Genomic DNA, 25618 nt, shown 5'->3' on the forward strand with positions numbered 1-25618 from the left:
CACAGTGAAGAGTTACATTTAATTCTGCTAACAGAGAGAACCCACTGACGGATTTAAACAGAGTATGGGATGATCTGATGTATGTTTCAATAACTGCTTTGCAGATAACAAATCATAGTGGGAGCTTGGAGAGTAAATGACTATTGCCATAAACCAGGTGAGAAATGACGGTGGATATGAGGAGGATGGTATCAATGGAGATGAAGAGAAGTGAACAAATTCAGGTTATATTTTGGTGGAAGCATGAGGACTGACTATTGGATAGAAGTGAGGGAAAGAGAGGCATCAAGCATAAATATATATGAATATATGAATGAATATCTGTGAATGTGCTTCAATTTTGTATTCATTCTAGTGTTGATGGGAATTTTAGTGGTTTATACTATAGAGCTATTAGGAATAATACTACTATGAGCATACTTTTTTTTTTTTTTTTCCAGATGGAGTCTCGCTCTGTTGCCCAGGCTGGAGTGTGCAGTGGTGTGATCTCGGCTTACTGCAACCTCCACCTCCTGGGTTCAAGCAATTCTCCTGTCTCAGCCTCCTGAGTAGCTTGGACTACAGGCACACGCCACCATGCCCAGCTAATTTTTGTATTTTTAGTAGAGACGGGGTTTCAACATATTTGTCAGGCTGGTCTTGAACTCCTGACCTCAGGTGACCCACCCACCTTGGCCTCCCAAAGTGCTGGGAGGACAGGCGTGAGCCACCGTGCCCAGTCATTATGAGCATTCTTGTACTTTTAATGCCTTAATTATTAATTCTTGCCTTTTAATGCACATATGTAGGTATCTTTTAATGCACATATGTAGCATTTCTGTTGAAGATATATGAAAAAATGGAATTGCTGAGTCTTAGTGTTTATATATGATCAGATTTAATAGATACTGCCAAACAGTTTTCCAACGTGGTTATACTGACTTATTTTCCTACTGGCAGTATATGAGTGTTCCAGAATATTTGTCCTTGTCAACACTTGATATTTCTTCAGTTTTTAAAACTTTAGCCATCCTGAAGAGTCTGTTGTGGTATGTCTTTGTGGGTTTAATTTCTACTTTCCTGATGACCAGTAAAATTGAGCAAGTTGTTTTGATAATGTGTATTGGTCATTTGAGTATCCTCTCTTGTAAGGTGATTTAAGGCTTTAACCCTTTTTTTTTTTTTTGAAATTGGATTGTCTTTCTTTTTCTTAGTGATTTATAGGAATTACTAGATATTCTGGGTACTAATCTTTTATCAGTTACATGTATTGCAAATAATTTTTCCTACCCTGTGGCTTGGCATTTCACTGCTACTGTTTTTTGTTGTTGTTGTTGTTGTTTTTACTTTTCATTTTGAGATAATGGTAGATTCACATGTAGTTGTAAGAAAAAATGCAGAGATCCTTTGTACTCTTTACACAGTTTTCCCCAATAGTAACATGTTGCAAAACTGTAATATAATACCACAAGTATAATATTGATGCAGGCAAGATATAGAATAGTTCCATTACCACAAAGGTTCCTCATAGTGCCCTTTTATAGCCATACGAATGGACAATTCTAAATCATCCATTTCATCTAATACAGTGAATTTTAGAACTGGCTTTTTTCATTCAATATAATTCTCTGGAGAGTCATTCAGGTTGTATTAATAGTTTATTCCTTTTAGTTAATAGGTTATATTAATATATGTAATTACATTAATAACCTTATTGCTATTATTGATAATTTAGTCCTTATATTGATAGTTTATTCCTTTTTATTGCTGGGCAGAATTCCATGTTAGAATGTACCACAGTTGTTAAACCATTGACCTGTTGAAGGACATATGGATTGTATCCAGTTTCGAGCTATTATGAATAAAGCTGCCATAAACATTTGTATACAGGTTTTTATATACACATATGTTTTTATTTCTTTAGAATAAATGCCCAGGACTATAATTGCTGGGTCTTATGGTAATTGCATTTTTATTTCCTCTGCATATATTTGGAGCCATGTCATATAGTGTTATAACTTTTGTTTTAACCATCAAATATAATTTAGAAAACTAAAGAAGAAAAGGAAAGTCTGTTGCTTTTATCCTAGTTTTGCTTATCGTATTATTTCTTTTTTCCTAATGTTCCCAAGAGTTTTTAACTTTATCATTTGCTTTCTGTTTAGAGAATTTTCTTTAGCCATTCTTTTAGAGTCATTATACTAATGAAAAATTATCTTCATTTTCCTTAATCTTAGAATATCTTGCTTTCCCTCTTTATTCCTGAAGGATATTTTCACTAGGTATGGGATTCTGAGTTGGCAATTCTTTTCTTTCAGCACTTGGAAAAAAAAAAAAAAAAGTTGTGCCACATGCTTTTAGCTTCCATGATTTCTGATGAGATCTGATTTTGAATTGTTTTTTTTCCTGTAGATAAGGTGTTGCTTTTCTCCTGCTGCTTTTAATTTTTGTTCTCAATTTTTAGTTTTCAGAAGTTTGACTATGATGTGTCTTGGTGTGGGTTTCTTTAGGCTTATTCTGTTTCAGTCTGGCCTAGTATCTTGAATCTGTAGGTTTATGTCTATTGCCAGATTTAGGAAGCTTTCAGCCATTATTTCTTTGTGTACTTTTTATAGCCTTGACCCCTACCTCCTCTTTATCTAGGACTATGATGATACAAATGTTAGATTTTTTGGATCTAGTCTGACAGGTCCTTGAGGCTGTGTTCTCTTTTCTAGTCTGTTTTTTCTCTTTTGCTCAGATTGGGCGATTTCTATTCTTCTATCTTCTAATCTCATCCACTGGATTTTGTATTTAGGTTACTGTAGTTTTCAGTCCTAAAATTTTCATTTGGTTCCTTTTTATATATTCTGTTTCTTTGTGGAGACTTTCTGTTCCTTTTCTAAGACTATATTTTTCACTTGTTTCCAGACAGTCAGCAATTGCTTGTGGAAAGATTTTTATGGTGGCTGCTTTAAAATCTTTGTCAGGTAATTCTAACATCCTTGTCATCTCACTGTTGGTATCTATTCATTATCTTTCTTCATTCAGTTTGAGGTCTTTCTGGTTCTTGGTATGATGAGCAATTTTCAATTGAAATCTTAGCATTTTGAATATTATATTATGAGACTGTTTCTTATTTAAATCTGTTTTTAGCTAGTACTCCTAACACACTTATTTATTACCCATGCATTTAAGGAATAAGTCCAATTAGATGTGAAATAGCATCCAGTTTATGTATTGCTGGATTTCATTTGCTAATATTTTGGTTTTGATTTTTGCATTTTTGTTCATATGTGAGACTGGCCTAAATTTATTCCTTTCCTGTAATGTTTTCCTTAGGTTTTAATATCAATGTTAGTTTTGCCACAATGAGTGTGATCTTTTTTTATATTCTCTGGAAGAGTTTGGATACAACTGGTACTATTTCTTTCTTAAATGTTTGGAATAATTTACCAATGAATCCATGTAGTTTTCTTTGGAAATAGGCTTAGGATTGAGGAATTTTCGTTAACAAATATAGGACTTCTTTTTTTTTTGTCTGTGTCAGTTTAATAAGTTAATTTTGTGCAAGGAATTTGTCCATTTCATATAAATTTTCTAATTTATTACAATAAAGTTGTTTACAGTATTCTGTATTTTGTAATGTCTGTAGCATCTGTGATGATGTGCTTTCTCATTCCTATTGTTGGTTACTTCCACCTTCCTCATTTTTTTTTTTTATCAGTATCTCTAGGTGTTTATTGATTTTTTGGTATTTTCAAATAACCAGATTTTTACCTTATTGATCCTTTCTACTATATATTTTTAATTTGATTAGCATAAGTTATCTTTACCATTTCTTCATTTTCTTTGCTTTTAATTTTTTTATTTGTTTAAACTATTGGCACACATGCTTAGCTTATTAAGTTTCAAGCATTATTTGTTTCTGATATATAAATTCTGATATAAATTGAAGGCTATAAATTTCACACAAAGCCTACTTTAGTAAGTTTGTTATCTCATATTTTCATTATCATGTATTTCAGATTATTTCCTTATTTCCATTTTCATTTCTTCTTTGACTTGTGGGATATTTACAAGTGTATACAATTGAGTAGTTCTTAGCTATCTTTTTTGTTATTGATTTATAGCCTAATTTCATTTTTTAGAGAGCATATTCTATATGTTTTCAGTTATTTGAAATCTGACTTACTTTTTGACCCTAGCATATGAAGACTTTAGGTAAACTGTCCATGTGCATTTGAAAATATGTTTTGTATTTGTTGGATGCAGTTTTCTGCATATATTCAATTAATTCAACTTAATCATGTTATTCAAATCTATCTCTATTTTGCCTATTTTATCAATTGCCAAGAAAGGTATGTTAAAGTCTCAAGCTATGCTTGTAAATTTGTCTATTTCTCTTTATTTTTTAGTTCTACCACTTTTTTCTTCAGATCACACATATCTTTAATTTAGTCCTTTACAGAAAGAATCTTTTTCCCATAAAAAGTAAGAATTAAGTGCACATCATTTTAAATAGGAGTGAACAAACTTTTTTTGTAGAAGGCCAGGTAGGAAATATTGTAGGCATTGCATGCCACCTATTATCTCTCTCATATATTCTTCTCCTTTTATTTAAACATCTCTTAAAAATGTAGCAACAGTTCTTAACTTGAGAGTCATACAAAAACAGACTGCAGGCCAGATTTGGCATATGGACCATAGTTTGCCATCTCCTGACTTTTAAGTATTAAAATTAATATTTCCAGTAGTTATATCAAGAACCAAATAAAATAAAAATCAATTGGTATATTTGCACACCTACAATATGCTCAGGGACAAAAATATAAAATAAATATAATATAGCTACTATCTAGAAATTACTTTAGATAGTATAATTAGAAAAAATGCACACATGAAAAAGACAATATTAAATACAAAACAATATTTTCTGAGTATTTTTAACAGCTAAATCTTATAGTTAAAACAGAGAATAGGGGAGTACATGAAGGGCATAGCTAATGAGCAGCAGAAAAGTTAGATAATAGAGGATCACTGAAAGTCTTTATGGATAGAGACCTCTTTGAACCAGACCTTGAGACATGAAATAACAGAGAAAATAGAAAATAACATGAACATAGGTGAAAGGGAATTTGGAACTTGTGGGGCAATGAAGGTAACCACAACAACAAAACCCACAACCAGTTCAACTTCCAACCACACCCAGTCACCCACCCTAATGCCCTAGAAGAAGAAGACTGCCATTTCCAGGCATAAATGCTATTTACCTCAGTTTTCACGGTTCTAAGCCCTATGTCTGGCAATTAGTAGAAGCTGTGAGACACAAAAAGCAACTCACTGTCAAGAGACAAATCTGCAGAACCAGACTCAGAGACTAGATATTACAACTATTAGGGAATTTAGAATAACTATGATTAATATGTTGAAGACTAACTGGAAAAATGAGTCATGTGCGAACTGCTAGAGGTTTTCAGCAGGGAGTTGAAAAGTATAAGAAAGAATCAAATAGAAATGTTATAAATAAAAAGCATGGGAACATATAAAGAATGGCTTCAATGGGTTCATCAGTAGAATAAACACAACTGAGGGAAAAAGGTCAGTGAACTTAAGGATAAGTCAAATGAAATTACACAATTGAAACATAAAGAGGAGGAAAAGCAACAGTAACAGAGCAATTGATAACCATGGGACAATAGCAAACCTTTTAATATATGTGAATTTGGAATCTCAGAAGAACAGAGAATAGGGCAGAAGAAATATTTGAAGAGAAAATGGCCAGGAATTTTACCAAAGTGATGAAAGACATCAAACCACAGATCCAAGAAGCCCACAAACAAGATAAATACAAGACACACACACAGAGAGAGAGAGAGAGAGAGAATCATCGTATTCAAACGGCTGAAAATAAAAATTAAGAGAAAACCTTGAAGATAGCCAAACTAAAAATGTACATTACATACAGAAGAACAAAGATAAACATTACAGTATTCTTCTCATCAAACACTATGCAAGTCAGGAAATAATACAGTGACGTCTTTAAAGGGCTGAAAGAAGAAGAAGTTGTCAGGTCAGAATTCTACTTCCAACAAAAATATTTTTCAAAAGTGAAGGAGAAATAGACTTCTTTAGACAAATAAAAAGAGAGAATTTATTACCAGCAGAACTGCCCTATAGAATATGTTAAAAGAAATTTCTCAGGCAAAAGGACTGTAATACCAGAGAGAAATTTGGGTATACACAAAGAAATGAAGAAACCTGGAAAATGTTTCCTTATATTAAATTCATCCAAAAGATAACTGACTATAACTCAGGGGTCAACAAACTTACTCTTTAAAGGACTAGATAGGAAATAAGACTAGACAATAAATAATGTAATGTTTCATTCCTTTGCAAGTTTCTTTGCATCTTCTTTTCCTCCTTATTTTTTCTTTTGCTGCCTCCTCCTTCTCTTTCTTCTCATCCTTTTCCCCCTTCTCCTCCTCTTCCTTCTTCTACTTCTTGATCCTTTAAGAATGTAAAAACCATTCTTACCTCAAAGGCCATATAAATACTGTGAGCTTGATTTGGACTATGGGCCATAGTTTGCTAACCCCTTGTCTAAAGCAAATGGTCTAATATTAATTGAAGGTATATTGATTAATTGAAAGATGTTTTCTAAATCCTGAACAACCATTAAAATATTTTAAAAAGAGGTTTAAATAATAATTTATGTAGCGATAAAATGGAATCATAAAAATATTTACTCCAAAAGCAGAAAATTTGTGAAAATCATGAAGAAAACATGGAACAAATAGAAAGCTAACAAGATGTTAAATTTTAATGCAGCCGTATGTATTAGTCTGTTTTCACACTGCTGTAAAGAACTTCCCTGAGACTGGGTAATTTATAAAGGAAAGAGGCTTAATTGACTCACAGTTCCACATGGCTGGGGAGGCCTCAGGAAGCTTACAATTATGGCAGAAGGGGAAGCAGGAGCGTCTTACATGGTAGCAGGCAAGAGAGAAGAGCAGGGGAAACCACCACTTAAAAAAATCATCAGATCTTGTGAGAAGTCACTCACTATCATGAGAACAGCACGTGGGAACCTGCCCCCATGATCCATTCACCTGCCACCAGGTCCTTCCCCCAACAAATGGGGTTTACAATTCAGATTACAATTTGAAATGAGATTTGGGTGGGGACACAGGCAAACCATATCACCATATTAAGAATTGTAGGCAATCTTTGCATGATGGTGTGGGACCACACAAATGACTGTTTAAGCAGAAACCCTCCCAGGTAGTTTAGAGTCAGTAGGAAAAATTACAATTGTTTCATGATCTTTAAGATTTTTGTGAAAACATTAAAAACTTTATTCCTCTTTATTATAACTATGTGGGGCAATGAAAAAATAGTAAAATGAATATTTATTTAATATCCTATTATTCTAAACATTAGAAACATTGAAAATAAAGTGTTTGTTAAAAAAAAAGAATAGTTTTAAACAGTGCTTGCCTTTTTCTTCTTATCATTAACTTATGATATGGAGTGATAATCTTTATTGTGGCTTGGTGCATTGTCATACTTCTTTCTAACTTTGAATCAGCTTCCAACTTTTTATCCTTTTCACTTTTAATATTATGAAATATCTCTGAGTCCCTTTAATATGAAATTTCTTTCTGGCATCACATCCTCTCAAACATGTACTTTCATCACAACCACTTTCCTCATTTATGTCAGTAAGTTAAACTTGACTACATTCTTCTGGATGCATTACTAGAGTCTTTCAAATGGTGGCATTGTCTACATTCCCATAGTCAGCTATTTCTTCTGTAATTCTACTTACAATATATTTCAATTTCACTTTGAGCACTATCAATTTTCATTCTTTTGGTGTACTTTTAACCTCCTTAACCAACTCTGTCTTTCATTTGTACATTTTTTGTGGAAAAAAAAAAGATGCAGATTTATTGCTGGGAGTCAAAGAGGCAATACTACTACATTATTTACAGTCTGTATGCAAACTCAAAAACAGATGCACAGTGACCAATGACTGACAGACTTTGAATGGAATGACTTGAATGGTCACTGATCTTGATATGCATCTGTCACTTATGTAGTGATTTGTGGAATAGAGTTCTAGCAGCAAAGTTTATATTTTATGCAATTACAATTTTATGGTAACTGAAATTTGAACTATGTTGGAGTACTGACGTTATTTAACTAAACTGTGGTAACTAGAATTTGTACGTACTGGAACAGTGCAAAGTAAAGGCTGTCTTTACAGTAAGTGTGAATGTTCTAAATACACCAATTAAAAGACAGAGTTTGTCAGATTGGATAAATAAGCAAGACCCAACTGTATGTGGTCTCTAAGAATTGCAATGTAAATGTCGAGAAAGATAGGTTAAAATAGGAGTAGGGTGAGAAGTGACAAATCTTTCTATAGAAGAATTCCAAATAATGTATTTTTATTTATTTGTTTTTGAGATGGAGTTTCACTCTTGTTGCCCAGGCTAGAGTGCAATGGTGCAATCTCGGCTCACTGCAACCTCTGCCTCCTGGATTCAAGTGATTCTCCTGCCTCCGCCTCCCAAGTACCTGTGATTACAGGTACCCATCACCACGCCTGATTAATTTTTTATATTTTTAGTAGAGATGGGGTTTCACCATGTTGGCCAGGCTGGTATCAAACTCCTGACCTCAGGTGATCCACCCACCTTGGCCTACCAAAGTGCTGGGAGTACAACCATGAGCCAGTGCGCCCAGCCCCAAATAATTTGAACAGTTACCTCCTCCTCCAGGAAATGGAGCTTATTTATCTACCCCTTCCCTCTCTTTGAATGTGAGCTGAATTTAGTGATTCACATCCAAATAATAGAGTATGGAAAGAAGAAAAATAGGAAATTTGCAGTGGAGAAACCTGGCAAACCCTGCCTTAACCAAATGGCCAAGGATAATATCATTAGTCATAATTCAGGTTGATATCACATGCCCCCTAATATGATATGATGAGGAAGGACTTCACCTTTATGTTATTATACCCCAACAACCTATAACCACAGAGAAAAAAACATGAGAAAAGCATCAGACAAACCCACATTTCAGACATTCTACAAAATACCTGACCATACTCCTCAATACTGTCATGGTCATGAAAACAGGGAAAGACTGAGAAACTGTCACAGACCAGAGGAGCCTAAGGAGACATGATGACTAAATACAATGAGATATCCTGGATAAGATTCTGGAACAGTAAGAAGACATGAGTGTAAAAACTAGTAAAATCTGAATGAAGTCTTGAGTTTAGTTAATAATAATGTATCAATGATGATTTCTTGCTTTTGACAAATGGACTATGGTAATGGAATATGTTAACATTAAGGGAAACTGAATGACAGTATACAGGACTGTCCTAGATTATCTCTGTGACTTTTCTGTATCTAAAATTATTCCAAAATAAAAAGTTTATATATTTTTAATTCAAAAATAAATTATAGGACTAGACACAAATTAAATGTAAATTAAAAATTAATAAAAAGGAGAAAGATGGAAAAATATACCATACAAACAATAATGAAAAGAAAGCTGGATTGGCTCTATTACTATCAGATGAAGGCACATTAATAGGAATAAAGAGGTACATTGATGATAAAAGGATCAATCCAGCAAGAAGACAGACATTCCTAAATGTGTATGTACTTAAAAATAGAGATATAAAATACATGAAGCAAAAATTAATAAAACAGAAATAATAAATCCAGAATTATATCTCACAATAATCAGTAGAACTAATAACCTCCCCCAAAAATAATACTATAGAACATAATAATACTATACTCCCCAACCTTTTTGACAACAGGGACCAGTTTTCTGGGAAATAATTTTTCCACAGACAAGAGGTGGGGAGGAATAGTTTCAGGATGGAATTGTTCCACCTCAGATAATCAGGCATTAGATTCTCATAAAGAGCAAGCAACCTAGATCCCTCATATGTGCAGTTCATAATAGGGTTCTTGTTCCTATGAAAACCTAATGCTGCTGCTGATCTGACAGCAGGTGTGAATTCAGATGGTAATGCTTGCTCACCTGCCACTCACCTCCTGTTGTGTAGCTCAGTTCCTAATGGGCCATAGTACCCAGTCTGTGGCCTGTGGGTTAGGGACCCCTGCTATAGAAGACTATAATGTAACAGTATTATAGGCCATATAGACCATTATAGAGCATTAAAACACAACAGAACATGCATTTACTTCAAATGCACATGGAACATTCACCAAAATAGACCATATTCTGGACCATAAAACAAATATTAACAAATTTAGAATAGTTAAAATCTTACACATTATGTTCTCTGACCTGAACAGAATTAAACTTAAAAGTAGAAAATCCCCCAAATGCAAAAACACACTTCTAAATAACCCATGGATCAAAGAGGAAGTCACAGGGATATTAAAAAAAATTTTTTGAATTAAATGGGAATGACCACACAGTGTACTGAAATTTGTAAGATGCAGCTAAAGTAGTGCTTAAGAAAAATTTTTAGCATTAAATACTTTTATTAGAAAAGAAGAAAGATCTCAGATTAATGATCTAAGCTCCCACTCTAAAAAACCAAAAAAAGAAAAGCACATATACCCAAGCAAGCAGAGGATGGAAAATAGAAGTCAGTGAAATGGAAAATAGGAAAAAAAAAAAAAAAGAATTCAGCGAAACCAAACTGTGTTTCATGGAACATTTTTAAAAATTGGTAAGCCTCTATACAGACTAACCAAGATTAAAAGAGAGAAGGCACAAATGACCAATATCAGGAACAAAAGAGGAGACATCATTACAAATCCTATAGACATTTAAAGGATGCCAAGAGAACACTATAAACAACTTTATGTGTATAAGTTTGACAGCTTATATTGATGGACGAATTCTTTGAAAGACAGATACTACCTAAGCTCACTCCAGAAGAAATAGATAACCTGATTAGTCCTGTATTTATTAAAGAAATTGACTTAGTACTTAAAAACATTATAAGAAAAAAAAATGATACCATATGGCATCACTGGTGAATTCTACCAAACAATTAAGAAAGAAATATTACCAATGTTACAGAAATTCTTCCTGAAAAATAGTATAGAGAGAAACACTTCCCAGATAATTTTATGAAGCTATCATCACCCTGATACCACAACAAAAGACTTTAGAAAAAACTACAGCCCAGTATTCTTTATGAAAATAGAGGCAAAAATCCTTCACAAAATATAGCAAATTGAATCTAGTGCATGTGCTCTCTCTCTCTCTATATATATATATTTACATTTATATATATTTATATATAGATATATGTATTTATATATATATTTATATATAAAGAGAGATGATGTACTTTATACATATTACATCATGACCATGTGGGGTTTATCCTAGGAATGCAAGGCTGTTTCAACATTTAAATATCAATCATTATAAGTCACCATGTGAATAGACTGAAGAAGAAAAACTATATAACCATCTCAATTAAAATAAATCAACATCCATTTATATCAAAAACCCTAAGAAAATTAAGAATACAAGGGAACTTCCTCAAACAGATAGATGTCTACAACTAATATCATAATAGTTTTTGAATGAATGCTTTTCACCTAAGATCAGGAACAAGACATGGTTGTGTACTCTCACCACTTCTATTCAACATTGTACTGAAGTTCCTAGCCAATGCAGTGAGGTAAGAAAAAGAAACAAAAGACATGCAGATTGGAAAGGAAGAAATAAAACTCTCTTTGCAAAGAGCATAATTACTACATAGAAACTCTCAAAGAAGCCATCACACACACACACACACACACACACACACACACACACACACACACACAAGCTAGTAGAACTAGTAAGAGAGTTCAGCAAGGTTTGAGGACACAAGATTAACATACAAAAATAAATTTAATTTCAATTTGTTAGAAATGAACAATTGGAAATTGAATATTAAAAAAATACCGTTAACATAACACCAACAATTAAATACTTAGGTATAAAGGTATATATAAAAAATATTTGCAACATACGGATGCTGGATGCTATAAAACACTAATGAAAAAAATTAAAAGATGACCTAAATAAATTAGGAAGATTAGCCATGTTCATAGATTAGAAGACTCAGTATTTTTATAATTAATTTTCCCCAAATTGATCTATAAATTCAATGCAGTCCCAATCAGGATCTCAGTAAGATTTGTTGTAGATATTGAAAAGCTGATTCTAAAGTTTGCGGAAAGGCCAAGGAGCTACAATAGTTAGTACAATTTTGAAAGAGGAAAACAGCATTGGAGGACTCCTGTTACCTGAGTTAATATAAAGCTACAGTAATCAGGACTGTGTGGTATTGGCAAAAGGATAAACACAGATCAATAGAACAGAATAAAGAGTACAGAAATAGAACCATGCATACTTGGTCAATTCATTTTTGACAAAGATGCAAGGGCAATTCAATGGAGAAGGCATATTTTTTCAACAAATTGTGCTGGAACAACTGGACATTTATATAAAAGGGAAAAAAGGAACCTTAACCCATTCCTTGTACCATACAAAAATTAACCCAAAATGGTTTATAAAATTAAATATACAGCCTAAACTATAAAACTTTTGGAAAACAAAGGGGAAAATTTTTTGTGTTCTTGAGTTAGGCAAAAATTTCTTACATACCACACCAAAGGCAAAATCCATAAAATGAAACAATGGATACATTGGACTTCATCAAAATTAAACACTTCTACTCTTTGAAACACCGTGTTAAGAAAATGAAAAGAAAAGCTATAGATTGGCCAGGCACAGTGGCTCACGCCTGTAATCCCACCACTTTGGGAGGCCGAGGTGGGTGGATCACTTGAGGTCAGGAGTTTGAGACCAGCCTGGCCAACATGGTGAAACCCCATCTCTACTAAAAAAACAAAAATTAGCCAGGCGGTGGGTGCCTGTAATCCCAGCTGCTCGGGAGGCTGAGGCTTGAATCCAGGAGGCAGAGGTTGCAGTGAGCTGAGATTTTGCCATTGCTCCAGCGTGGGTAACAAGAGCTAGACTCCATCTTAAAAAAAAAAAAAAAAAAAAAAGACAAGCTATAGATTCAGAGTTAATATTTTAAAACAATAACTGATCATGTATTTTTATCCAGAACTTTTAAAACTCAGTAATAAGAAAACAAACAACCCAATAACAGACAAAAGATTTGAACAGACACTTTACCAAAGGAGATATATGGATGGTAAATAGATACGTGAAAGCATGCTTAACATCATTAGTCATTAGGGAAATGCAAATTAAAACCATAATGGGATACCACTACATGAGGATATGGAACAACTGCAACTCTCATTCCTTGCTGGTGGGGATGCAAAATGGTACAAACACTTTGGAGAACAGTTTGGCAGATATTTATAGAGTTAAACATGTATTTACTGTATGACCCAGCAATATCACTCCTAGTTATCTATTTGCCCAAGATAAATGAAAACATATTTACACAAAAAACTGTATATGAATGTTTGTAATATATGAATGTTGCTTTATTCATAATCACCAAACACTGGAAACCACTTAGATGTCTCTCAGCTGATGAATTGAGGTACATCCATACAATGGAGTAAAACTTGCTCTAAAAAGGAACTAATTGCTGATACATGCAACAATAAAGATGAATCCCAAATGCATTATGCAAAGTGAAAGAAGCCAAACTCAACATGCTACACACTATATGATTCTATTTACATGACATTTTTAGAAAATGAAACAATGAAGACAGAAAACAGATCGAGAGTTGCCTGGGGATGGAGAGAGTAGTTGATGGTAAAGGGGCATGCAGGAATTTTGGCAGGTATTGGAATTGTTTTTTTGTTTGATTGTTTGTTTGAGAATGGAGTCTTGCTCTTTCGCCCAGGTTGGAGTGCAGTGGCGTGATCTTGGCTCACTACAACCTCCGCCTCCCAGGTTCAAGCAATTCTCCTGCCTCAGCCTCCCAAGTAGCTGGGACTACAGATGCCCGCCACCACACCCGGCTAATTTTTTGTATTTTTAGTAGAGATGGAGTTTTGCCATGTTGTCCAGGATGGTCTCAATCTCCTGACCTCGTGATCCACCTGCCTCAGCTTCCCAAAGTGCTGGGATTACAGGTGCGAGCCACTGCACCCGGCCTGGAATTGTTTTATATCTTGGTTGTGGTGATGGTTATATGACTTACACATTTGCCAAAACTCATAAAACTACACTAAAAAGGATGAATTTTATTGTATGTAAGTAGTAACTCAGTAAGTCTGACTTTTAGAAAGAATACTGGGGGAGGGACACCTTCTTGACATGAAAGGAAAGCATAGGGAGCTGTACACAAAGCTGGAGAAGTGGAGTTCTAAGGAGATGGCCTGTATGCATCAAACTAGAGATGCCAGGGTCCTCCTTGAAATACTGAATTAGAGTCTTGAAGTAGATATGCTACCCATCACTGAATTCATTTCTTTTGGTTGCTGTAGAATATTCCATTTTTTTGTTTGTTCATTTATTTTACTTTAAGTTCTGAGATACACGTGCTGAACGTGCAGGTTTGTTACATAGGTATACTTGTGCCATGGTGGTTTGCTGCACCTATCAACCCATCATTTAGGTTTTAAGATCCGCATGCATTAGGTATTTGTCCTAATGCTCTCCCTCCTGCTTCCCCCAACCCCCCAACAGGCCCTGGTGTGTGATGTTCCCCTCCCTATGTCCATGTGTTCTTGTTGTTCGGCTCCCACTTATGAGTGAGAACATGCAGTGTTTGGTTTTCTGTTTCTGTGTTAGTTTGCTGAAGATGATAGTTTGAATAGACCATGGTTAATTTATCCAGTCTTCTGTTGATGAACTTCTGGGTTGATTTCAGCCTTTGGTATTGTGAACAGTGCTGCCATTCATTTTTTTCACGTTTCCTGCTGAGTATGCACAAGTATTTTTCTTGGTCAATAGGAGTGGAATAGGTCATGGGGTAGGTGAACATTCAACTTTAGGAAGTAATGCCAAATTGTCTTTTAAAGTCATTGCATCAATTTACATTTCTACCTTCAGTGTATAAGATACTCTGTGAATTCACATCCTTGCCAACTCTTACTATAGGTATTATATCTTCCTAGTAAATAGGAATTTTTATCATTGCACATTCTCCTTCATTATCTCTATAATTGCTTTTTAGCATAAATAGCTTTTTGTCTGTTAATATAGCCACTTCAGCTTCCTTTTGGTTATTGTTAACCTGGTATATCTTTTCTCTTTTTTTTAACTTTTAATCTTTCTGTAGCCATATGTTTTAAGTCTGTCTTTTATAAAGAGTATATAGCTGAATTTTTAAAAATTCATTCTGACCATCATTATCCATTTAGCATTTACTGCATTTACAGTTCTTCTAATTACTAATATATTTTGATGTATTTCTTCCATCTAGTCTATTTCTGTTTGTGCCCAGCCCTTTTTGTTGCTATTTCATTTTCTTTCCTTTATTGTCTTCTTTTGAATAGATTATTTTTCCTCATTATACTTTTATTCCTCTATTATTTTGGAATTGATACATTCCTTTTCTATTCTTATTGTGATTAGTTTATTTTCACATGCATATATTACTTATCAAAGTCTACAGTTAATAAATATCTGTACTTTTTCCTTTAACAATATAAAAACCTCAGAACATTTTAACTCCATCTCCCTCCTGATGTAGAATCTATTTTTCTTATGTATTTTAGTTGTATCTTTTAAAAAAATCCCACAAGACATTATTGTTAATGTTTTTATGTAATCAATATTTGTTACATTAGCCAACAGATTTGTCCCTGTCTTTGCTCTTCATTCATTCTTGCATCTCAGAGTTTCAATACTGCATTCATTTCCAGCTCCCTAAATTATATTCTTTAAATTTCCACTAGTACAAGCCTGTTTCTACTTGTGGTAAACTCTGTCAACTTTTATTTGCCTCAAAATGTGTTTATGTTCTGACTTTTGAAAGTTATCTTGTCAGCACATTCAATATATTATTTCATTGTTTTCTAGCAATTATATCTGCTATTGAGGAGCCTGTGGACTATTGAGGAGTCAGTGGTAAATAGTGGCTAAAATTGTGGATGAAAACAATTTGTCTTTTGTTTCCTCTCTAGCTGAAATAAGTTCTTTTTATCCTTGGTGTTCTACAGGTTCATTGTGATGCATCTAGGCATCTAGGTCTTTTTATTTATCCTGCTTTGTATTTATTGGGATTCTTGAATCTGTAGACTAATGTCTTTCATCACTTCTTAGCAATCTCATCCGTTATTTATATGCATTTAATAGAAAACAAGAACATCCCAGTACTTTGGGAGGCTGAGGCGGGCAGATCACGAGGTCAAGAGTTCAAGACCAGCCTGACCAAACTGGTAAAACCCCATCTCTACTAAATATACAAAAATTAGCCAGGTGTGGTGGTGCACACCTGTAATCCCAGCTACTCAGGAGGCTGAGGCAGGAGAATCACTTGAACCCTGGAGGCGGAGATTGCAGTGAGGCGAGATCATGCCACTGCAATCCAGCCTGAGTGACAGAGTGAGACTCCGTCTCAAAAAAATAATAAAAAAAAAGAAAACAAGAGCAATTGATAATAAGTGACCTAAGCCTAATTAAACACAAGAAGACAGAAAAAAAAGCAGTAAACTAGAAAAAAAAAATGAAAGGAAATAATGAAAATAAAAGCAGACATTAAGAAAGTAAAAACAAAAAATGACCCAAAAGAATTAAAAATTGGCTTCTTTTTATTATTATTTATTTATTTATTTATTTATTTATTTATTTTGAGACAGAGTCTCACTCTGTAGCCAAAGCTGGAGTGCAGTGGCACGATCTCAACTCACTGCAATTTCTGCCTCCAGGGCTCAAGCGATTCTCGTGCCTCAGCCTCCCGAGTAGCTGGGACTACAGGTGCGTGCCACCACGCCTGGCTAATTTTTTTGTATTTTAGTAGAGAGAGGGTTTTACCATGTTGCCCAGGGTGGTCTCGAACTCCTGAACTCAGGCAATCCGCCCACCTTGCCCTCCCAAAATGCTGGGATTACAGGCATGAGCCACTGCGCCCAGTCAAAAATTGGCTTCTTTAAAATAACATAAAACAGGCAGATCTCTGACAATAATGATAAAGAGAGGAAAAATAGAAGACACAAGTCAACACTATTAAAATGAAAAAAGTTCACTAACTATAGATACAGTAGAATTTTTTAAAAAATCATAGTAGGGTAACTTTATGCCAATACATTTTAAAATATGAAATGAAAAATTTCCTAGAAAAATGTAAACTACCAAAAATAACTTGAGAAAAAATAACAAACTTAAAACAATATCATTAGATAATTTGAACTGGTAGTCAAAAATCTCTGTCTTTTAAACACACACACACACAGACACACACTCACATACTCTAATATGCCAGAGGGGAGAAGGCCTCAGGCCTTTTACAGGCAAGTTTTACCAACCTTAACAGGTCAGTTAATTCTTTTTATACTATTCCATAGGGGGAAAAAAAGAGGAAAAGCTTGTAAACTGATTTTATGGAGCTATTATAACTTTGCTACCAAAATTGAAAAAGCACAGTACAAGAAAAAATATACATAGATCAATCTTATTTAGGAACATAGAGGCAAAGATTCTAAATAAACATTAAAGTGTTCATCATAATCAAGGAAAAATGTAAGGAAAGTTCAACATCAGAAATATTTAGCAATATAGTTCACCATATTAACATATTCAAAAAGAAAAAACCTCATGATCTCAATATATACCAAAGGAAAAGAAATCATTCAATACTATTAAACATTAATGATAAGGGGAAATCCTCTGGATGGAGTAGAATAGAAGAGAATTTTCTGAACCTGATTGTTGTTATCAACCAAAGCCCTAGAGCAAAAAATACTCCTAGTAGGGAAACTTTTGTAGCATTGCTTTTCTATTTATCCATTAAAAGCAGAGACAAGCCAAGGATGCTCTTTGTTGCCACCATTTTTGTACTGAGGTCCTAGCACATGCAATAAGACAAAGTATGGAAGGAAGAGAAGAGGGAAGGAGGAAGAGAAGGGAACAGGTAGTACTAGTCAGGAATGCATATAATTATAAATATCAGAAAACTACCAGTGGCCTAAACAATGAGGAGTTTGTTTCATACACAAGAAATTGGGAAGTGAGGAGCCTAGGGATGGTGGTATTGATCAGCAGGGTTGTCATGGTGTTCTTTTTTTATTTTGTTTTGTTTTATTATTATACTTTAAGTTCTAGGGTACATGTGCACAGTGTGCAGGTTTGTTACATATGTATACATGTGCCATGTTGGTGTGCTGCACCCATTAACTCGTCATTTACATTAGGTATATCTCCTAATGCTATCCCTCCTCCCTGTCCCCTCCCCACAATAGGCCCTGGTGTGTGATGTTCCCCTTCCTGTGTCCAAGTGATCTCATTGTTCAATTCCCACCTATGAGTGAGAACATGCGGTGTTTGGTTTTCTGTCCTTGCGATAGTTTGCTGAGAATGATGGTTTCCAGCTGCATCCATGTCCCTACAAAGGACACAAACTCATCCTTTTTTATGGCTGCATAGTATTCCATGGTATATATGTGCCACATTTTCTTAATCCAGTCTGTCACTGATGGGGGGTTGATTCCAAGTCTTTGCTATTGTGAATAGTGCTGCAGTAAACATACATGTGCATGTGTCTTTATAGCAGCGTGATTTATAATCCTTTGGGTATATACCCAGTAATGGGATGGCTAGGTCAAATGATATTTCTAGTTATAGATCCTTGAGGAATCGCCACACTGTTTTCCACAATGGTTTAACTAGTTTACAGTCCCACCAACAGTGTAAAAGCATTCCTATTTCTCCACATCATCTTCAGCACCTGTTATTTCCTGATTTTTTTAATGATTGCCATTCTAACTGGTGTGCGATAGTATCTCATTGTGGTTTTGATTTACATTTCTCTGATGGCGAGTGATGATGAGCATTTGTTCATGTGTCTGTTGGCTGTATGAATGTCTTCTTTTGAGAAGTGTCTGTTCATATCCTTTGCCTACTTTTTGATGGGGTTGTTTGCTTTTTTCTTGTAAATTTGTTTGAGTTCTTTGTAGGTTCTGGATATTAGCCCTGTTCTTTCTACTTTACCCTCTTTGGTTCGATTTCATCCTCATGCTTGCCACCTCATGGCCATAAAATGGTTTCTGCAGCCCTGGGCCTTACATACACATTCCAGGCCAGATCAAGGGGAAAACAGCGGTGTCAGTGTCTTCCCAGAAGCCTTGGGGTGAACTTTCCCTTACATTTCACTGCTCACTGTTAGCTACAAGAAAGGCTGGGAAAGTGGATGTCCAGGGATAGGGTTAGAGCTAACATTAGGATTATAGACATACTTATACTAAATAAATACTTAGAATGATGTTATACTTATTCTAATCCATTCACGGAAATTCTGTTCTTCCTTGTTGGATTTAAGTATATATATTTAATATTTGAGGCATACTAAAAACTTATTTATTGTTTATCTTGTTAAAATTTAACTGCATGTTCTTTTAAAAACAATTTTTTTTCTAATCTGACAATGCTAGGAGTTGGGCATATTGTCACTCTGAAAAAACTGGGGCTCTAAAATTAGTAATAACTGGCTGGGCGCGGTGGCTCATGCCTGTAATACCAGCACTTTGGGAGACCAAGGCGGGCGGATCACAAGGTCAGGAGATTGAGACCATCCTGTCTAACATGGTGAAATCCCATCTCTACCAAAAAATACAACAAAAAAATTAGCCGGGTGTGGTGGCGGGCGCCTGTAGTCCCAGCTACTCGGGAGGCTGAGGCAGGAGAATGGCTTGAACCCGGGAGGCAGAGCTTGCAGTGAGCCGAGATCATGCCACTGCACTCCAGCCCAGGCGAGAGAGTGAGACTCCGTCTCAAAAAAAAAAATAATAGTAATAACTACCACAGAAGCATACAAGTTTGTCCAGAAAGACAAGGAGTTTTTCCTCTACGTTAACTCTGGCAAAATTTACCAAACAGATTTTTCCAGCAAGGAAATTGAGTAGCAAAATAGGCAGTGCATTAGGATACAGTTTTGTAAACATGCAGACACATTCTTCAAATGCATGTGTCTCATAAAATCCAAGGCTACAAGAAATTATAATTTAGTGATAGCATTTCTGCAGACAACTAAGAAAATTCTTATTGATATCATTAACTGTGGATTAGCCATGTGAAATTACTTATCCTTGAGATCTTTATCTTACCAAATTATATTAAAATTTTACTAAAATCCTTTAAAAGTTATGCCCACTTGAAAATTTCTCAGCTGCTATTTTGTTTGAACATGAGAATTTAGCCATAAATCTCACTTGTCTGAAGAACCTGAAAGCTAAACAAAAATTGTACTGAGTCTGCAGACAATAGGAATAACAAATTTTACTGGTGAATCTGTGGAGTCAAAGCAGGCTGAACACAGGATGTGGACTTACCTTCAGAAGTGGGAGAGCAAACTCCAAAGTGGACACCAGGGAAGGAGAGCATAGAACTGAAGGCAAAAACTATAGCCTTAAAATGGGGTCTTCATACACTACTGGCCAGGGGAGAGTGAGGACTTCAAGTCACAGGGAAGCTTGCCGGAAGCCAGGGAAACCAGAGGAGTGTAAAAATGAGTTGATCAAATGCAACAAATAAATCCCTTTTGTGAAGGTGAGTTTCACTGAAAAGGCTCTGCAATTTTTCCGACTTTTTAAAAAAGAGCTGAAGATATTCCTTGCAGCTCAGTTGAGGCAATCTAAGAGAACCAAGTCCTTAAAGTGAGATTCTAAATTATGTATTGATATCCTTTACTAGTGTGCTGTTTTTGATCAATATCTGTCAATTCCTTCTAAGATTGTTATAGAAAACTGACAGAAAAGGGGGTTGAGCTGAAGGAATTGAGCTGAAAGAAGCCTCACTTCTTTTATTCAATTAACCATTTAAATAAATTATTTGTTCTCTGTCTTGGGAAGAGTATTATAAGGATTCTTCTCCCCTGAGAATGTCAGACGTGGGCTTTTGGTAAAGGGCAGTCAGGTTTGCTGCCAGGCAGTAGGAGAGATGTGATTGAGACAGCATTGTCTAGCATGTGGGCCCATTCTTCCTCAACCGTGGACTAGGTGTGTTCTCTAAAAGTTGCTGCTTATAGACTTAACTAATTTCAAAAATAATCTTTATGATGCTTTTCACTTGTATCACTTCCCTCAGTCATTTAAATTTTTTAGAATCTTTTTTTTTACACAATAAAATAGTCCATATGTAGCTATGTTAAATCACCTTTTACATGAACCTGGGAATCTGGCTATTTAAAGAAATCTTCTAACAAAGCATTCTATAAGACAGATATTACTCTCCAATTTGCCTGCTTTTGAAATGTCCCTGCTTTTAAAATTTGCCCTTTTATCTAGGCAGTTTGCATAAGGCGGGCTGACCTTATATTCTAATAGAACTGTTGCCCTCCCATGCTCTTGGCTTCCTTTTGAAGTCAGTGATCATAGCTGTTTCACTGAATGATACAGAAAGAAATGTAGTGAGTGCACAGTGGGTGACAGAGCCATTTGACTTTCAAGGTACAAACCCAATAGCATCCAACCAGTGACTCAGCCTCTTCTTCTGGAAAAGATAACATGTACTGTCTTCATCCACAGCCACTTTCACTGTACCTCGGGAACCACCGCCACCTCCAGCAGAGGTGAAGTTCTTTCCCAAGAAACACAGTTTAAAGGTATTCATATTCCTCACTACAGAAAGAAAATTGTTCTTATTTACAACATTTTCGGTGAGATTTTTGGTGATTTACATATGTTATTGAGTTGTACCTTCAACCTAGAAATAAGTGCTATTTCAGCTGTTGCTGGTATGCATTTGACTTTCAAAAGGGGAATTGTACAAGTCAACTCTAGCATAATGTTATTGGTGGAGTCTAAAAAATTCAATCATGTTGCATCATTGCAAGATTAACTAAATGACTGGGTCAACTTCTAATACTAACTGGTCAGGAGTCCAGTAGCTATTGCTTTGTATCCAAATTTGTGTGGTATAGGATGTCTTATTGTGAGGTTCTACTGTATTTCACTTGTCTTTAAATACAGTTTAAAAAGGCAAGATCTTCAAACATAGAATACCTTAATGAAGCAGGGGAAAGAATTCTGCATTATTATTATTATTATTATTATTATTTTGAGACAGAGTCTCACTCTGTCGCCCAGGCTGGAGTGCAGTGGCACAATGTCGACTCACTGCAACCTCTGCCTCCTGGGTTCAAGTGATTCTCATGTCTCAGACTCCCAGGAAGCTGGAATTACAGGTGCCTACCATCATGCCCGGCAAATTTTTGTATTTTTAGTGGAGACGGGGGGTTTCACCATTTTGGCCAGGCTGGTCTCAAACTCCTGACCTCAAGTCACCCATCTGCCTCGGCCTCCCAAAGTGCTGGGATTATAGGCATGAGCCACCACGCCTGGCCTTTTTTTTTTTAATCATCATGTGGCACTTCCTTTTCTTTTTCTTTTTCTTTTTTTTTTTTTTGAGATGGAGTCTTGCTCTGTTACCCAGGCTGGCGCAATCTCAGCTCACTGCAACCCCTGCCTCCCAGATTCAAGCGATTCTCATGCCTCAGCATCCCTAGTATCTGGGATTACAGGCATGTACCACCACTCCCGGCTAATTTTTTGTATTTTTAGTGAAGACAGGGTTTCTCTATGTTGGCCAGGCTAGTCTCGAACTCCTGGCCTCAAGTGGTCCACCTGCCTTGGCCTCCCAAAATGCTGGGTTTGTGGGCATGAGCCACCACACTGGGCCAAATTCTGTATTCTTTAACATTAACTCCTCACAGTACAATCATTCATTCTTATGGAGAGTCCCCCAGTTTCAATGTGCTGGACTTTTGTACCTTGCTTTCTTATGTTTATGGGCTGCAGATAGACTTGTGATTTTTGAAACTTTTCGCCACAGAAAGGAGACAGCTGGCGCTGTCTTTTTCTGGCTTACCTTATGTGGAAAGTGGTCATGTTTTTAGCTGCTCTCATAAGAAAAAAGGAGAAATTGAAGAGTGGCACAAGAGAAATTAATCCTAGACTGCTACCTGCTCTTCCCAGACTTTCATCTTTCAATACTGAAATCATCAAGAGGTTTCACTGTATTTTCAGCACTGGTGGGCTGTGTCCCCTTAAGAGATTTCCAGGCTATTTATGTAGCAGCATGTCATGTGACACCCCAGTTGCCATGGCAAATATTTGTGTTTCATGAAAAATGTGAGTAAAGAAAATCAATGTAAATGGCCAAATCCCAAGACAGACAGGCCTTCAGGCGAGTGTTTGGCCTGCACCATTATTGTTTCAAATTCAGCTGTTTAACAGGCTGTGAGAAGGCCATGGGCTAATGTGCATAATAGGAACAGGCGGAGGCACCTGTTTTGATTCTCACCCTGTTGGAGTGCTCAGGTCCCACAGTTTTATAGATAACAGATCTACAGGTAATACAAATATTATGACTAGGTTGTAGCCAGTAAATGGTTTACCTCGAAAAAATAGTTTTAAATAATGACATATTTTCTGAATGCTAATGAGCCCTGGCTTTAATTTCCTCTATTGACTTCACAAAGCTCTCCCCGACTGCTGGAAACAGTAATATTTAATGACTTTTTCCTGTGGTCCGAGATTGGTACAGCATTTCTAAACTGACTCTTCAATGGTAAATGTAATTTTTCATATATTTTGTGGGAAGTGTCCTGGGCATGGAAGTTAAAAGGAAGAAGAAGGACTTCAGTGTGCCACGCCTCGTGATAGAGCCAGTACAGACCTTTGATCAGACTCCACCACAAAGCAGTGTGGTGCCACACTAGTGTCCCCTAGAAGTGGGACTTGGCTTCTGATTATAGTTGTTTTTGTAAATATTTGCTTAGTCAAACTCTTCAAAGCAAACGGGGCTTGGCAAACAGAGCATTGTTGTCAGTGTGGGAAAGGTCTTTCTAATTATTACCTCCTGCCTGTGTGGAAAGAGAGAACAGGCTGACCCAGCAGGGTAAGTGGGGAAAGGAGTGAGGCCCTGAGCCTTCTATTTGTTTTGTAAAATTGCCCATGAGAGTCGTTTTGATTTAAACTGTGTCTCATTCTTCATTGTAGGGGAAAAGCAGAAGGCCAAGAGGACATCATGATAGGAAGGTCTGTAATTTGTGTGACTAGTTTTAATTTAGGGTCTGTCACCTGATGTCCCTTCCTTTTGCTGCAGGGCAAAAGTATGGGCGACTGCTTGACAGCTGGAGATGGCAACAAAAGTTCGTGCTTCTTTTTTTTTTTTTTTTTTTTTCCACCACCATATCAAATTTATTATTCCAATGGCACTAGTACAGCTGGAGGTGCTCATGGTGACACCGCACAGGACTTCCTGCCTGCTAGAAATCATCTACCCGCTTGTTCCTTTCTCCTTTCCGGGGCAAAAGCCACTACGGGCCATTTACCCAAATAAACCTCTTAATGCGTTTGTTAAAATTTATTTGGACATCTGAGTTTCCCTCTGAAGAAATGGAAAAAGTGTTGGGTGTCCCATCCCACCTCCCCCTCCCTGACCAGCCCGGTAAAAGTCCCTGCTAAGAGGGCGTGTCTGCTGCCTCTGGACTCTGGAAATAAATATCGCTTCTTCTTTTATAAAAGAAATTAGATCATGGTTTCAGAGAAAAAAATTTTAAAAAAACATGGTTCATTTAAAGTGAAAACCCTTTTTGCCTTCTTTTGGGACTGAATTACTTCTCAGGCTTCAGTCCAAATGACTTAGCATCCTTAAAATTTGGCTGAATCACATCAGTCTTCAACCTCAATCACAGATTTTCATCTTTTAAAAGTACACTTAAAAAGAAATAAAATGTGAAAAATAAATGCAGTTGTTCCCCAGCACGTGCTTGTATGTGTGCATGCTTATAGGATGCACACACACATGCAGCATATTGCGTGTATGCTGTAGTACAGATGGGATTTAGAGTTAAGCTAATCCTAACAACTAAGGTAACAAAAATATTGGAAAAACGAAATAGCCCCCACAATATGGCAAGTACATGCCAGCAAGGAACATTCCAGAAGGTCATGCATGGGTAATAAAAGTCCTGAACTTGAAGTAGGAATGCACCGGATTCTCCTTTGAGCAAGTCACTTTACTTCTCTGCTCTTCACTTTCCTCCTCTGACAAATGAGGACAATACCTTCCTTCACATAGGGTTGCTGCAAGGATCAGATGCGTTAATGTGTGTGAAAGTGTTTTGGAAAAGTACTTGTTATCATGACTCATTGGTCCATTATTAAGAGCATCTTCTAGGCCTCCCTTTCTTGGTGATCTTCTTATCAGTAAGAATTTCACGGGGATCTTAGCCATCTGCTTTCAAGGAAAAAGAGCCCGCCTTTGGGGTCACATTTTATTCCTGCAGAGCTGTGCCTAGATAGAGCTGTATTTACATCAATGATTATATACAGTCCCTCTGTACCTAGACAGATTGCTCCTTAGTAAACTAATCAGTGCAATTAGATCCTTCGTCTTGCTTCCTTTGACGTCTTACTGTGAGAAAAGTGTGAGCTTGATTCTGCAGGTTAAAAACAGGATGTGTTTACAAACACTAAGGCATTATTTATCT

General features: G+C 36.0%; 1 protein-coding gene across 2 annotated transcripts in view; it reads left to right on the forward strand.

The window, feature by feature from the left end:
- IQCH (IQ motif containing H) overlaps positions 1-25618 on the forward strand; it is a 257001-nt gene that overhangs the window by 93278 nt on the left and 138105 nt on the right. For both annotated transcript variants that reach the window (XM_050795929.1, XM_050795930.1), the window contains exons 8-9: positions 21648-21724; positions 24123-24161. In XM_050795929.1, the coding sequence (XP_050651886.1) occupies positions 21648-21724; positions 24123-24161 (116 nt within the window). The remainder of the gene's footprint in view (positions 1-21647; positions 21725-24122; positions 24162-25618) is intronic.

Source organism: Macaca thibetana, chromosome 7 (genome assembly GCF_024542745.1).
Source record: "Macaca thibetana thibetana isolate TM-01 chromosome 7, ASM2454274v1, whole genome shotgun sequence".
NCBI classification, from domain to species: Eukaryota; Metazoa; Chordata; class Mammalia; order Primates; family Cercopithecidae; genus Macaca; species Macaca thibetana.